The sequence below is a fragment of the Phascolarctos cinereus genome, unplaced genomic scaffold (genome assembly GCF_003287225.1).
Source record: "Phascolarctos cinereus isolate Bilbo 61053 unplaced genomic scaffold, phaCin_HiC Scaffold_2;HRSCAF=192, whole genome shotgun sequence".
In the NCBI taxonomy this organism is placed as follows: Eukaryota; Metazoa; Chordata; class Mammalia; order Diprotodontia; family Phascolarctidae; genus Phascolarctos; species Phascolarctos cinereus.
In genome coordinates, this window is record NW_027555625.1 from 247,359,073 (window position 1) to 247,376,346 (window position 17,274).

Here is a 17,274-nt window from a genome sequence, read left to right on the forward strand (position 1 = left end):
TTATTCTGAGTGTGGCAAATGAAAGATGTAACAATTGAAGAAATAGAGATTTGAGCTTCTAAGCATGTCAGTTTATTAAGCAATGTGTGCCAAATGCCTAACAAGTCAGGACTAGGCCCCTCAGCTTTGGCACTGGATCCCAAATATAGGGCAAGTCATTTAACTTCTCCGAGCTTCAGTTTCCTCAACTGTAAAACGGGATAATAACAGCACTTAACCAAAGGGTTGTTGTGAAGATCAAATGAGATATTTATAAAGCAACTTCAGTCATGTCCAACTCTCTGTAACCCTATTTTTGCAGTTTTCTTAGTAAAGATACTGGAATGGTTTGCCATTTCTTTCTCCAGCTCATTTTACAGATGAGGAACTGAGGAAAACAGGGTTAAGTGATTTGCCCAGGGTCACCCAGCTCTCAGAGGCTAGATTTGAACTCATGAAGATGAGTCTTCCTGATTCCAAGCCCAGTACTCTATCCACTGTGCCACCTAATTGCCCCCTTAGCACAGTGCCTAACATATAATAGGTGCTGTATAAATGTTTATTTCCTTCCTTTCCTTCCCTCCCCCCCATCCACTGTGACACCTAGCTGTCCTGTTCTCCTTCCCTTTCTCTTCAGTGTCATATTCTTCTTTGTCTTACTCACTTATCTTGTTTTGCCAATCTCTTCTTCACTAGTTTAAATTATCACCTTCTTGCTTCTCCTCAGATCCTTCCCCTCTTTCAGCTTCTCCAAAAATCCTACCCAGTGCCTTTACTCCAAGCTCATTACCTGGTCTTCAGAATTTCAGAATCATTCAAATATCCTTCGAAATTCCTTCTCCTTCTTCAGCTCCAGTTCTTCTGTTCCAGCTCCCACATTCCCTTTTCCTATCAGATAGTAATAGAATCAATTTGCTGAATGATCGCTGAGGCCTCACCTGTGTTTTGGATGGTGCAAATTTAGCAACTAAAAAATAGAATCAAGGGATCAAAATATTTTCATATTTATACCTTCAATATTATTATTATTATTTTTTGCTTTTTGGTGAGGCAGTTGGGGTTAAGTGACTTGCCCAGGGTCACACAGCTAGTTAAGTGTCAAGTGTCTGAAGTCACATTTGAACTCAGGTTCTCCTGACTCCAAGGCTGGAGCTCTATGCACTACGCCACCTAGCTGCCCCTTTCAATATTATTTCAATATTGGTACATATTCTGTCTGAATTTTAATGATTTGCATTCCCTTAAACACCAAAAGAATCTGAAATAATTTCTGGTACTATGAGGATGAGGACAATTTCTAAAATTGTGTGTGTGATTTCAGTGTAATTTGTGGGTTTAAAAAATTAGGTATAGGTATTATTTACAGAGAACAAAGTTAACTTGTATTTTATGAATATATAAATTAATGGTGTATAATTTTTTATTAATTTATTTATTTTTAGTTTTCAACATTCACTTCCACAAGATTTTGAGTTCCAAATTTTCTCCCCATCTTGTCCCGCCCCCCTACCCCAAGATGGCATGCATTCTGAATACCCCTTCCCCTAATCTGCCTTCCCTTCTATCTCCTGCCCCGCTTCTCTTATCTCCTTCCCCTTCAATTTTCCTGTAGGGCAGGATAGATTTCTATACTCCATTGCCTGTATATCTTATTTCCCAGTTGCATGTGAAAACAATTCTTAACATTTGTTTTTAAAACTTTGGGTTCCAAATTTTCTCCCTTCCTCCCTCCCCACCCACCCTCATTGAGAAGGCAAGCAACTCGATACAGGTTATACATGTGTAGTCATGCAAAATACTTCCATAGTGATCATGTTGTGAAAAACTAAATATTTCTCTTAATCCTATCCTACCCCTTATTTATTCTATTCTCTCTTTTGACCTTGTCCCTCCTTAGAAGTGTTTGCTTCTGATTACCCCCTCCTCCAGTCTGCCCTCCTCTCTATCATCCCCCTTCTCTATTGTCACCTTCCTCCCTATTTTCCTGTAGGGTAAGATAGATTTCCATACCCAATTAAGTGTGTATGTTATTCCCTCCTTAAGCCAAACCCGATGAGAATAAGATTCACTCATTCTCTTTCACCTTCCCCTGTTTCTCCTCCACTGTAAAAGCCTTTTCTTATCTGTTTTATGTGAGATAATTTACCCCATTTCTACCTCTCCCTTTCTCCTCCCAATGTAATCCTCTCTCACCCCTTAATTTTATTCTCCAGCTATCACCCCTTCATCTTCAACTCACCTTGTGACCTCTATTTATCTATCTGTCTTTATATACATACATATAATTTTTTTCTCTCCAACTACCCTAATACTGACAAAGGTCTCATGAGTTACAAATATCATCTTTCCATGCAGGAATGTAAATAGTTCAATCTTAATAAGTCCCTTATGATTTCTCTTTCTTGTTTACCTCTTCATGTTTCTCTTGAGTCTTGTATTTGAAAGTCATATTTTCTATTCAGCTCTGGTCTTTTTAGCAAGAATGCTTGAAAGTCCTCTATTTCACTAAATGTCCATTTTTCCCCCTGAAGGATTATACTCATTTTTGCTGGGTAGGTGATTCTTGGTTGTAATTCTGTCTCCTTTGACCTCTGGAATATTATATTCCAAGCCCTGTGGTCCCTTAATGTAGAAGCTGCTAAATCTTGTGTTATCCTGATTGTGTTTCCACAGTACTTGAATTGTTTCTTTCTGGCACTTTGTAATATTTTCTCCTTGACCTCAGAACTCTGGAATTTGGCTACAATATTACTAGGAGTTTTCTTTTGGGGATCTCTTTCAAGAGGTGGTTGGTGGATTCTTTCAATTTCTATTTTGCCCTCTGGTCCTAAAATATCAAGGCTGTGTTCCTTGATAATTTCTTGAAAGATAATGTCTAGGCTCTTTTTTTGATCATGGCTTTCAGATAGTCCAATAACCTTTGAATTCTCTCTCCTGGATCTATTTCTAGGTCAGTTGTTTTTCCAATGAGATATTTCACAATGGTGTATAATTTTTGTAATAATTCACCTTTTATGCTTGTTTTCTTAGGTCCTGCACAAGGAGCTTCTTCACAGTATTCCAGCTACCAACAGGGACAGGGACAACAGTATGGAAGCTATAGAGCTTCTCAGACAGGACCATCTGCCCAACAACAGAGGCCTTATGGTTATGAACAGGCAAGCTTTTCTGAAATTTTCAGTATTAATGATGTATTTTTGGCAATTCTCCCTTGAAAGGTACTAGAAATAAGGCCAGGAAGACCTGGGTTCAAACTCTGGTACACATTGGAGGTATGAATTGCAACAAGTCATTTATCCTCTCAATAGGCAGGTCTTGAAAGACCCTAGAGTGGAGTGACCACAACTGATAGATAGACTAGAGCTGCCCTTTTGCCACTAATCAAGGGTAAGCATATGTCCTTGACACTGAAAAGTTTGTAGGTTTGTTTGGTTCCTTAAGTCCACCAGTAATAGTTCTGATGGAAGCATTGTTTTGCAATTGGAAAACAGTGTATTGTAACTCTGAATTTTGCCTTAAAGTTTAAAACTAAGGACCTCTTGTAATAAGTTTTGCAAACCAGATGAAATTTACCATTGACTGGCAGTATGCAGACCAGTTGTAGTGGAAAAACTGGTCTAACGTATCCAAATGACTTGTTTGCTTCTAATTATGAAGAATGAATACACATGATTCAGTTCAATTCAACATTTATTAAGCAGCCATTTAGTACGAAGCCCTGTGCTTGAAACGAGGGATATGAAGCTCTAAAATAAAACAGTTTCAGACTTCAAGGAGCTTATGTTCTTTTAAAAATTACATTTTATTTTTAATTGACAGACATTTGTTTTCTTTCCAAATTTAAAGAAATAAAAACAAAATGCTTATAACAAATATGCATATTCAATTAAAACAAATATCTACATTGAGCTTATATTCTTAAACCTCTTATAGAATTTTTACTAAAATTGTATCAGAGTTCCACATACTAATTTATTAAGAGGAGCAATAGAAATAAATAGATTTTAAGGTAACCAATGTCTACCTGGCATCCTATGAATTAGTTTGGTCTTTATTTAAGAATTATGATTTTACTCTTTAAAGGACAAGAAGATGTATAAGAAAAAGTCTTGAAAGCTGTTTTAGGCTTCAAGGATCATTCTTATCTCTGTGTTCTGGTATCTAATGTTCCATTTTAATCATTCAGTCAACAAGCATTTATTAAGCATCTACTACGTGTCAGAAGAAATGCAAAAAACAGTCTCAAGGACCTCCTAGTATAAAGGAGGAGACAGCATGCAGACAATTAAATGCAAACAAGACATATGCAGGATTAATTTCAGATAATCAATAGAGGGAAGGACTAGCATTGAAGGATATTAGGAAAAGTTTCTTGTATAATGTTAGATTTTAGTTGGGACTTGAAAGAAGCCAGGGAAGTCATGAGGTGGAGGTGACAAGGAAGAGAAGTCTAGGCATGGGGGTCAGTTTTATCATTTTTTTCCAGGGTATTCAGTCCCTAAAATATTCACACCAAACAAATTTATAATATAATGATTTCTAAGCCAGAATGTCAGCCCAATGATTTAGAAAAGGAAATTACAGGCTGTTTATTCAGGCCAACCCATCAGAACATCCCTCCTTCTGGTACAAAATGCCTGGGAAACTTGATTAATAATTAGAAGGTGGTTTGGTGAATATACAGTCTAGATAGGAATTAAATTATCATAAGGGATATTTTCATCAGCCTGTGATAGCCTGATAGTTATTCTTTTCTACTAACCGGATAATTGAGTCAGCTCACCGGGATACAGTCTCCCTTATAGTCTGCAGAAGATACACTGACAAATTCTTATTTTCTATCAGTCCACCAGAGCCCTCTATGTGCTCTTGCCTTTTCTCGTTTCAATATCTTTTCATAAGAGGCTACAGTTTCTGAGTTTGCAAAACATTTTGCAGTGATTATATTTTAGGTTGCCAGACTTCAGGTGACACTTCAACCTCATTGATAACGTGTCTCTACACCACATTATAGGGCAGGTTATTTCTGGGAAAGTTCTTTTAATAGCTAATCTCATGTGCATCGTGTATATTTTGGTTACCTTTCAGTCAAATAGAATATTTCTTGCGTGACTTGGGTATTTTTTATGCCCTAGATCTTGGAATCCATCTTAGTTAGGGACATATACGCTCTTTCCATAAAATATATAACCTTATTAAGAAAACTACAACATTATTAACCACAAAAATATAATCTTATTAACATTCTCTTTTAGGGCCAGTATGGGAATTATCAGCAATAAGAGACAAGCTTCCTGTTGGATTCATTTCAGTACTATGTCCATCTTTGGAACTTGGTGTACAGAAGGTTTTGACTAATTGTAATATGTTGGTTACCCCTTAGCACAAAGCAGTGTCTGTATGTGAACAGTGTTCATTTCATGCCGGTGATGAAGCAGTGCACTATACTGGCAAAAAGACAATGCTTTAATGGTCTGATATATTTGGTGCTGTGTATAGTATTGTATGTTGCTACAATGCTACTTTTTTTTTCTTTTCTCTTTCCTCTTCTTCCCATTCTTGATGTTTCTAAATAGCTTTAGGGGTCATTTTATCATCAGAGTTTTTTGTGCCCAGTTATGGGAAACATCTAGGATATCCTTCAATCCATGTATTTATACAAACTGACCTTAGGTCTAATTTCTCTATCCATCCTAATGTAGATTAGGAACCTCTGTTTAACTGAATGCAATGCAGTTTGTCCATGGTTTATGATTGCCTCTGAAATATATTCCTCTTACCTATACTACTTTAGGGGCAGGGGCATTCTTTGTGGTATGTCAATTTCCATGCTACACAATAAAAAACAAATTTCATTTACGGAAGATATTATGAACAATAGTTTCCAGCGCTTACTAACTACCCATGTCTCATTCTGGTTCAGTCTATCCAAGAAGATCTACGTTTTCGTATTAAAAGGTAAAGAGGGATCATTTATTCAAAATAATCTGACTCCATAGAGGTGTCTTAGTGAACAATATAAAATGAGGAATATGGTATGAATGGAAAGAAAAGAGAATTCTTTGGGGATTTGTTCATTAGAAGTTAATATTTCTTTGTTCTGTGTTTATCTAATAAAACATTTCTGGCATTTGAATTTTTTAATGTGCCACATCTACATTTATAGATACTTTTAAATATTAATGCCAAATTTTCCTGTCAAGTGGTTAGTTGATTCCTTGTATATTATTTCTTCCAGGGTAGTTCAGGTCTCCATGCAAACTTTGTAGTCATAACTAAGATGTATTTCTGGGCTAAGTTTATTTTGCCCCCCTTTTCCTACAGGAACTTGATTTATTTGAAATACAGATTAGGCAGAAAACAAGAGAATAAATATTCTCCTTTGGCAATTCATATTTTACTGTGAACATATTGAAAAGTAGAAATTTGTGAAAGTTTATATGGTGAATTATAGTTAGCTTAGTTTCTAAGTGAAGAGATCTTGAAATCTGTGTATACAATACAGAGTAACTCATTTTGAGCAATTTTATTAAAGGAAAAACTTGAATAAATTTCTAATGTCATATGTTTGAGATGTGATTGAACTTTACTTGGAAAATAAAACTTTTATTTAACAGGAAAATAAAAAGAACTTGGGGAAAATACTTAAACTAAATACAAATCTTTATAGTACAACAAAATATAACCTGAAGGAAATGTCACCTTTTTTAAATGTGTGAATTCTGGTGGAGATAGTCTTTTTATTATTGTTGTTACAGGTTTTATATTTTAAAAGCTCAACAGTAGAAAAATAGATATAACTTATCGAGGCATATACATTTGCTTTCTTCCCTTAAGATAACAGTGGATTGGGATCACAGAATTTTAGAGCTAGAAAGGATCTTAGAAGGGACATCTAATCCAGCTCCCTTATTTTCCAGATGGAGAAACTGAGGGCCCAAAGAAGAGAAATGACTTGCCTTAGATCACACAACTAGTTAGTGGCAGAACAGGAAGTATAAGCTAGGTCTTCTGACTCCCAGACCAGTGTCTTTCCTATTGTACTTCACTGCCTCTCAACCAACCAACAAATACAATGTCAATTGATAAAATTGGTTGACAAATAGTCATTGATTGCTTGGAACTGTGTGATGAAATAAGGAAAAGATTGCTTTTTTTTTTCTATCCTGAATCTCATATCATCCTTGGTAGATCCAGGGGCACAAAATAGTAGAGTTCTTCTTAAAAGTTCCCCCCTCTCTTGACCTCTTTTCATTACACTCGCTAGATTTTCCAGTAGTAGTACCTCCAGTTCTCCATTGTCTTACCTCTGCAGTGTAGGTTATACACAGTTCCATACAACTCAACTTCGGTATAAGTTGAAGTAATTTGTAGGTATAAACTATTTATAACAAATAGATATCATCAGCTTTGAGAACTAAAGCATTCTACAAATCTTAAAGTTTCATCACTCCTCTGGGACTAGCATGTTAGCAGATCAGGTTTAAAAGCACTAACTTAGGTTTTTTTTTTTTTGTCTTTCAAGATCATATGACTTAAAGCTGAAAGGAACTCCACATCAGGTATTCTTCCTGTTATACTATGCTTCCTGTCATTACAGCCCATAGCTGCTTCACAACACTGGGAAATCCTTTTGTGTTTGTAACAAGCCAGTAACTTGGACTTTTTCAGCCATACTGATTATACATCATAGCTACCATTCCTATCCCTTCCATTTTACTTTTAAGGGCTTTCCACCACCTTACCCATTTCTTTCATGCTCATTAAATCTCAGAAAGATAACGGATCCTAGAGATTAACCTCCACCCAAAGTTGAGCTCTTCTTTTCAACTCTTTGTCAGATAGTTATCTAATACTTACCTGAATAGCTCTTGTGACTAGGAACTAATCACCTCAGATTTCAAAACATTTCTATCTTTAGTCAACTCTTGTTTTCTAGAAAGCTCTTCCCTTATAGATTGCTTTTTGTTTGCTTTAACATTATCTGTATTAAATGTTACTTGAACTCTGCCATTGCTGAGTTAACAGTTAATTGCTAAAAGTGATGTGAGCAATTGAATTTAAGGGATCTGTTCCCTGTGGCTTTGTCATTTCTTTCCCTTCATCACAATTCTAACACAACTAATTTGAAAATTCCCATTGAAAATATTTGAAGATTTAGATAGCAAAGAAGATGCAATTTATTTTGCTTCTTGCCAGCATGGAAATATGCCTCTTATGTACATTTTTTAAGTGCTGAAACAATACTTTTGAGAGAAAAGGACATTTAAAAAACATTACCACTACTACACCAATTTGAAATGTCTTACATTAAGAATTTCTTGAATGTTGTGTATATATTTAAAAGAGCACTTTGGAAAATGGTTTATACATTTATTTCCTAATTTATACATGATTTTTGGTGTTAATATTTCTAACTGTTAATAACAAATGTTTTATTTAATGTGTTTTCCATTTTTATGTATTTTTGTGGGAAGGAAAAGTAAAGCCAGCAATTCAGACTTTTTCATCAATTGTATCACAACTTCTGTAATACTGAATGTTTAAAAAAGGCTTAGGCTAAAATGACTTGCTCATGTAGTGTGTTGATAGTACTTTTTTTAATAAACCAATGAAAGACTTGATTAAAGACCAGTGAAGAAGCAGTTGGGAACTTTGAGAAATGGATGCCCGTACTTACCTATTATTGTCTGACATATCATAATGCATTTGAGAAATGGTGGTGAGTTTTCAGAATTGTTGAAAAAAGTGAGACTGGTATGCAAAGATCATAATGCATCATAGTTTTGAGTTGATCACTGTCTTTTGATGATATAACTTTAGAATATTACAAATAATACTAGGAACTCATTTCAAAAGCCATTGTTAAAGGTATCATGGTGGGAAAAGGCTTTCTAGAAATTCAAAGGAAGCCTTAATATGTCTATATGGATGGAGACTAAGTGAACCTCTGATTTTGTCAGATAATTTATAGAGACAAGTCTATAGCATCCATTCATTATTGTAAAAAGAAAAGTGTTTTCATTTTCATTTGAAAATTTATAGCCATTATTACATTCCTGTTTATTGAACAAATCTGTTTAGTCTCTGTCAATTGTGAGTACATTTTTCAATAATCATCTTGATTGTTAGTTTTTTTTCCCATCAGATTTGAGTTTGGTGTATAAATGGAGTTTATGCTTTTGATGTAACCTATTAATAAATTGGTTCTTCTAAAAATCATATTTAATACTGTATTATGTAGTTTTTATGTATTTTGAAAACAGATAGATTAGATTTAACTCTTAACATGTTCAGCAAATCATGTTCAGATATTCGTTAACACCCCCCCTTTTTTTTTTACTTTTCTGGCTATACCAAGCAATAATATTTCAATATAGTTAGTAATACTAAGGCTTCACATTGTAGAAATGTTCGTCATGACATTCAAGTCACTAGAAAACAATTTTAACAACTTAAATATAGAAAATATCAGGAACATTTAACTACTAGTAATAATTGCTATTCTCTACATGTCTAGATATTAAAACAATGCCTGATATTGCACTCATTTAGAATTGCTAAGATTTGTTACACAAATATTTTTAAATATTGATTTGGACGAAAGATACAGAAACTATAATCTCAACAGGACAGTGTTTTCATAAAGTCTATTTTCTATTTGTTTTTTGAGATTGTTTAATTTGTGGTTTTCCAGTTATTCAATTTGATAAACGTTAAGCATTTACTATGTGCTTAACACTGTACTAAGCACTGATACAGGTAAGAAAAAGAAAGACAGTACTTTCCCTCAAAGAGCTCACAGTCTAACAGGGAGGGGGGAGGGCGGGGAGGCTCGCAGCTGGGAACAACACACAAAAGAAAGCTGGAAAAGGAAGGGGAGAGGAAGTGAGAGGGCATCATGTTCCATGAAGCTTAATTCAAGGACAGCTGCAGATGCTAAGTGGAGAGTTAGCTGCAAAGTCCAGATTACAGAGTTCTTTAAAGGAAAACTTTGGGAGGAATTTAGTGCTCCATCCTCCGGTCCTCCAATCATAGGGTGGAGGAGGTTGCAGGAATTGGGAAAGTAGTTGTATGCCCAATTTGATCTGCTCTTTCTCTCTTTTATTGGTGAAAGCATTTATAAATGCAGATTTTTTTTCCCCCCTAAGGATGACTTTGGCTAAATCCCAAAAGTTTTTACATTTTTGTCTCATTGTTTTCATCTTAAATGAAAATTTTAATTGTTTCTATGATTTGTTCTTTGACCTGCCCATCCTTTAGGAAATAAATTAGTCTACAATTAATTTTGAATCTTTTCTTCAGTGGTCCTTTGTTGAATATATTTTTATTACATTGTGGCAAGTAAAGGATGTATTTAATATTTCTGTTCTGCATTTGTTTGTGCCATTTTTATGCCTTAATACAGTCAATTTTTTGAAGGTGCTATGAACAGATGAGAAATGTGTATTTCCTATCTATTCAATAATCTCCAGACGTATACTATATCTAAAACTTCTAAAATTCTATTCAAGTTATTTACTTCTTTTTTGTTTTGTTTTGTTTTTGTTTAAATTTATCTAGATCTGAAAGGACTATTATCCTGCATGAGGTTGGGGTTCCCCTGTATGGAGCTTGGATCTCTACTTTCCCAAGTGTAGAACCTTGTTTTTCTTTTATTTCCTGTCTGCTGGAATGCTCATCATGGCACATGTCAGACCCTGTCTCCCAAATTCACAGACCTGTCTCCCTTTGCTGATCTGGGTTAGAAATGTGACTGTGATTTTTTTCTTAGATTTCTTGATCAGGACTTGGTCTGATACATTTTCTAAATCTTTGTTGGAGGTGACCAGAAGGGCAATAGGAAGCACAGGGCAGCATTTGCCAGTAATGACTAACATGCTAAAAGGGCTGTAAAAGACTTTATCAAGGACACATATAATCAAAAAAGAAAATGGCTGGTCTTGTAGTCAGAGAGACTTATAACAGATTGGGACCCAAGTTGTGTGTTTATATTCATAAAATACTTTAAAAAACCCAGAAGCATGTAGCATAGTGACAAGAGAAGTGGCCTCAAACTCAGAAAGATCTGGGTTTGAGACCTGCCTCTGATACATACTGGCTATAACAACTCTAGGATCATGTTGGGAGAGCCTGGCTGTACTTCTTCCTGCTACTTTGCCATCTTGGCTCTACTCCATTCTGTTTTACTCACAGGAACTAGCTTAAATTTTTTCTGTAATTCATATATACTTTCATAAAAATTTGAGTGCCAAATTTGTACTTCTATAAACATGAGTGCCAGTAGGGGGATGAAGTTTTTTGGTGTTTCTTGCCCTCATGAAACAAAGTCCAGTGGGGGAAACAAAACATAAATATTGTTGAGAATAATTGCAGTATTACATAAGTGTATTAGGTGGAGAACAAAGTGCTATATAAAGTTCAAGAGGGAAGAAGCCTTACAAAAGGATAGCAGACATCAAGAATGGCTTCATGTAGGAGGTGACACTTGAGTTGGGTGCAGCTAGGTGGTACAATGGCTAGAACACTGGACTTGGAGTCAGGAAGACCTGATTTCAAATCTTGCCTCAGAAACTAGATAAGGGACTCTAGGTAAGTTATTTAACCTCTCTCAGCTTCAGTTTCATCATCTTTAAAATGGGAATAGTAATTGCACCTATTTTATGTAAAGAATTTTGCAAATCTTGAAGTAATATATAAATGTTAGCTATTATTATTAGACATAAATATTTTTATAAAAATGACAAAGTAGGCATATAGGTCAATAGTAACTGATGATTTCTCCATCACTTGGGAGCGGGAGGGGCAGGGCAGTGGTAATAATGTTATCTGTGAATTTTTCCTTTCTTTCTTTTGCTCTATGCACGTATCAAGTGTGTCTTTGATAAAAATATGAGAAGGCAATAGGCAAACTTTCACAGACAATTCTTTATAGCAGACCGCATCATCACAGTCAGAGAATTAACTAAGAATTTGAGAGAATATAAGGTTCTGCTGTTTATTTTTAAAAAATTAAATTTCTTGAATAAAATGCAATTTTAAGGGCCTGCCTCCATTCACATATTAAGGACAAGGGAGAAGGAGTAGTCCTGACCTCCCTGGCTTCCTTTAAATCCCATGTAAAATCTCACCTTCTACAGGAATCCTTCCCTAACCTCTCTTAATTCCAATGTTCTCTGTCTCTTGATTATTTCCTATTTTTGCTGTATATAGCTTTCTTTGTATACATTTGTCTGCATGTCTCTTCCCCATTGAGGGCAGAAGCAGTCTGTCATTTGCCTCTTTGTAGCCCCATCACTTATTGCAGTGCCTGACACATAGTAGGCATTTAATAAATGTTTATTGAATGAATTTTATTGCTATAAGGAATTCATAGAGGATAAAACTTCCTGTATCAATGCAGATTAGCCCCTTCTCTGTAGTATATAGGCTTAGAGAATTGCTTAGAGTACCAAGAGGTTAAGTGACTAGCCTAGGGTCACACAGCCAGCATGTGTCAGAGGTGAGAATTAAACCCAGATTCTTGGTTTGGTGGCCATTTCCCTATCCTTTGTACCATGCTGTCTTTCCCCACATATATTAAGATTATACAAAATTCCTTAACAAATGTGATGCAGAGATAACTGTTCAGTGCTACTCAGGTTATGAAAAGCATAAACAAGAAGATATATGCTCACTAAAGTTGTTTACCAATGTAATTAATGGAAGATATCCTGCAAAAAAGTCTAAAGAGAAGAGGAATTCTCTGAAGATGATTAAGTTCTCCAGATTCTACCTTTTGCACAGATATTGATTGCATCAAGAACCATATCAGTTCAAGGATCAAAATATCTTTTCAAGGAAATCCACAATCACTCAATAACCAATTGGCCTCATAATCCACATAGGAAAAGCCAAGTGGATGAAGAATAAATACATATTGCTCAGGTTATGGTATTTGGTCATATGGGAAGTCCATTGAGTTAGTCTATAAATATACATATCTTTAATGGTTCCACAAGATTGATAATGAGCTGGGCCAAAATTACCAAGGAGAATGAAATCAGGCTGGAATGGGAAATTGCTCAGCACTTTTGAAGATGCCAAACAGCTCCCTATTGTTAAAGGCCAATTTTTTCTTAACATTAGAAGGACCAGAATTTACAAGTACTTGAAGGATTATGCTAAGTCAAATGACATAGTGCAATTTTTAATCTATAAGAAAAAGAAATTAGAGATGGTAGGATGAAAATTTTTACTTCAAAGAAAAATCATAATATTTTGCATCAGTTGATATGTCTGGTCCTTCTAGTGTCAATATCAGTGTTCTAGTGAGAGAAACAGTATGGAATAAGTAGAAAGAGAGCTGGCCTTTGAGTCAGAACGACAAGTTCAAACTCCACCTGTTAGCTGTTGTGTGACCCTGATCATGTCACTCAGTCTCTCTGTGCTTAGGCAATTATGTAATGCTATAAGTTGTAAGTTTATGGCAGATCTGCATTGGTAGAGGAAATTTCCTCATTGGTAGTTCCCTACACCAATAATACAGACCAAAAAAAAAATTCATCCTAATGATATTGTGTGGTTTTAAATCATGGAATGCCATAATTTCAGAAGAATAAAAATTTTAGGTGACCTGAAGGGCAATAGAAAGCACAAGGTGAATGTACAACATTTGCCAGTAATGACTAACATACAATAAAAGATATAAAAGACTTCATAATAGATGTGTATAATCAAAAAAGAAAATGGTGTTCTCACGTAACCAGAGAAACTTATAACATTGGATTCTGAGTTTTATATTTATATTGACAAAAGATTAAAAGACCCAGAGGTACATAGCATAGTGACTACATTACTGGACTCAGAGGCACGAAGATCTGGGATCAAGACCTGGCTCTTACACATACTGGTTGTGTGACCCTAGGCAAGTCACTTACCCTCTCAGTAGTCTAGGTGACTCTCTAAGACTCAGAGTTTCAGAGAAGATGATGACCCACACGGGTAAAGGGAGTTTCCTCATCTGAAAGTTCTCTATATCAATTCAATCGTAGGTCCCTATCCCTCTCCATTAAAAGACTCAGTGGAAGGCCACCATCCAACTGGGTGTGTCCTCTGTGGAGGAGTTATAAGAGTACACAGGTAAGAATGGTACAGAATGAGAATACAAAAGTATTGACCTTGTGGGAAGAAAGAGAAATAAAATGAAGAGAAGCTCTCTCTTTGATTTCCCCTCAAAATAGCAACAGAAATGACTACATATGTATTTATATACATAACATTATCTATAGTTATATCTTTATCTAGAGCAGCCTTCTAGAAGCTCTCAAAAGAAAGTTGTTTTTCAAGAGGTGGAGCCAAGATGGCAGAGCGGCAGAAAGAAATACAGTGAACTGCCCACCCAAACTCCAAACATAAAGAAAACACATCAGACCAAATACTAATGGGGGAAGTCAAGGGGGAAAAAATCACAGTGAACAGTTTTTCCAGCCCAGGTCAGAAGAGGGAGACAGGTCTGTGCACATTGTAGACAAAGTCTAGCCAGGAGCTGGATAGCAAAGCACTCTAGTGCAAGGAGAGGTCTGAACTAGGGTGAGAGGATCTCATGTAGGGTGCATGAACATATGTCAAATGGCAGCTTTTTCATTCAGTACACAGTTCTAAGTCACAGATCCAGGGTGGACTGAGGAATAGACCTGTGCTGAGGCATGGTATTTCAGGGTAGGAAGTAGATACAGGTTCTAAACTGTATACCAAGAGAAGCAAGTTTAGAAGCAAGCAGCAACATGGCTTGGACCCGAGAAGTAAAACAGGGTTTTGATTCTAACTTCTATCCTAATTTGAAGCCTGCAGAAAAGGAACCCTAAACCAAAGGGAAACTTGGAATTCTGACATTAAGAATCAGCAGTTTCCCAGCTGCCTGACAGTGTCTGAGTCCAGCAGCAATCTACTATTACTTAGACCCAAACCTAGATCAGGAATTTGCAGAACTCAGACCAGGCAAGGACAGGGGAGGGGAAGAAGTAATTATACGTTGCCCTGGATAAAATCACTCTGGGAGCACTGAAAGTTTGCAGGTCCCTAGCCTGAGCTGTCCTTGAAAACATGGAATAACATACTCAAGACCCCAAGAAAACAACAATAGCACCAGCCTATACCTTCCCTGCAGAAGTGTGCAGAATCTGGCCCTAACAAAGTCTGAAGTCAAGAAGTAGACAGGAAGAATGATCAAACCAAAAAGAATTCTATTATAAAAAGCTATTAGGAAGATACAGATTATCAAGACAAAACCCAGGAAAGAATGACTCTAAAACATCTACAAGCACAGCCTCAAAGAAAACCATAATTTGGGCACAAATTTGACCTGAATTCCTGGAAGAGATGAAGCAAGAAGGTTTTTTTTTTAAGTTTAAAAGTGTTTTCATAAATTAAATGAGGAAGAAATGAAAATAAATGAGAGATATGGAAAAAAGAATTAGAGAATTAACAGCCTGACACAAGAGGTACAAAACCTTGTCCAAGCAACAAACTCACTGATAATTAAATGGACCAAATTTAAGATAGTGACTCCATCAGGCAACATAAAAATATTAAAACAAACTCAAAAGACTGAAAAAATACAAGAAAATGAACAGTATCTCATAGCAAAAACAATGAACCTGGAAAACAGATTGAGGGAAGGTAATTTATGAGTCATTGGACTACCTGAAAGCCATGACCAAAAGAGAATCTAGATATCATATTTCAAGAAATCTTAAAAAACAAAACTCCTCAGATCTCACGTAACCAGAGGATAAAGTAGAAATAAAAAGAATCCACTGGTCAACATTTTAAAGACATTTCAAAATGAAAACTCCCAGGAACATTATAGCCAAAACTCACATTTCCAAATCAAGGAAAAAAGTATTGCAAGCAATCAGAACAGAAGAATTCAAATGCTAAGAATACATGTTCAGGATCACACATGATTTAGCACCCTTTCTATAAAGGAGCAGAAAGATTCTGGAATTCAATATTCCAGAAGGTAAAGGATATAGGTGTCATAACTGAAATTAAGGTAAACTGAGGCACAAAGTTCCAAGCAGTTCAATTTATTGGTAAGGTTAGCCATTACCAATAAAATGATGATTCTTCAAGCTCCTCAGAAAGCTAAAAGACCATGAGGTATCATGTCAAGACCATACCACAAGCAATATATTCAATTTTACCACCAGCCTCAGACGGGGAGACCTACTGGAAGATTTCAGTGTGAAGATTACTGGGGAATAATAACTATGGCATTCAGATATGTAGATCTGTCAGGGCTTTTCATCAAAGCTCCCAAAATACTGAGATTACACTGGAAAGAATAGCACCAAGACTTAGGGTCACACAAACTCTCTGACTACCTAAATGGGCAAAGAAGAACATACTCTGCCTATCCTTACAAACTTCTTCCCTCTGTACCAACAGCTCAAGGTTCTTTTAGTCATGGAACAGAATCAGCTCCAAAGTAAACATTTGGGTGACCTTTCCCTCATTTATTTTGAACATGAAATCAGTTCTAAAGGTCCATTCTAAGCTTTCCTTTTACTCCCTCTGGACATGGAAGTGGTTCCAAGGGTGCACACTCATATCTTTCTTCCTTCACACTGCTTAATATACCACATGAACCTAATGAACAATTCATATTCCAATGTCTTAACAACATCTTAATAACATGTGATCATGACAATGTTTTGTTGTTCCTGAGTGGGGTGGGGCGGGAGTAATTCATGATTTCAGACAGCTCTGAGCTGCCTCTTCTCTTCATGATTATCTGACTTCCCCTTGAGATTTTAACCCTAGAATAAAGATCAAGACAAGATCATGATGAAATAGAATATAAACAAGATGACAGATTCACTAGCAAAACTCATTTTTTTTTGCTGAACAATAGAATTAAAGAAACTTCAACAAAAGCAATACAAATAATTGAGTAGTTATTACTACCCAGTTTAAAGAATTATTAGATAGTTTGCAAACAAATGTGACATATCCAAAGGACACAAATCAGAAGGGTAACTTAAGCATAGGGCTCTGTGAAAAAAATGTGAAAAAATGTCTCTAATTGCTATATTTCAGTAAATTACGTAAACAAATTTCCCAGAAATATTAGAAGAGATGAATTTTAGTTTGACAGAATTCACAAGATACAGGTATAAATGCTAGATTTTACTTTCCCATATACTTCATTAGATATCAAAACTAAAATGGCAAGGAGTTAATTTTATAAGCAGCCAAAGGAAAAAAAACCCACTAATCAAAAAACAACAATTCCCATCTGTTCAGAAAATA

The 17,274-nt window shown here is 35.7% G+C and overlaps 1 protein-coding gene across 1 annotated transcript in view; it reads left to right on the top strand.

Annotated features, from left to right (window-relative positions):
* Positions 1–6,551, top strand: part of SS18L1 (SS18L1 subunit of BAF chromatin remodeling complex) — a 50,862-nt gene extending 44,311 nt beyond the window's left edge. Inside the window, exons 10-11 of the mRNA XM_020981503.2 lie at positions 3,010–3,137; positions 5,235–6,551. Of these exons, the coding sequence (XP_020837162.1) occupies positions 3,010–3,137; positions 5,235–5,261 (155 nt within the window). The 3' untranslated portion in view covers positions 5,262–6,551. The remainder of the gene's footprint in view (positions 1–3,009; positions 3,138–5,234) is intronic.
* Positions 6,552–17,274: the final 10,723 nt, after the last annotated feature.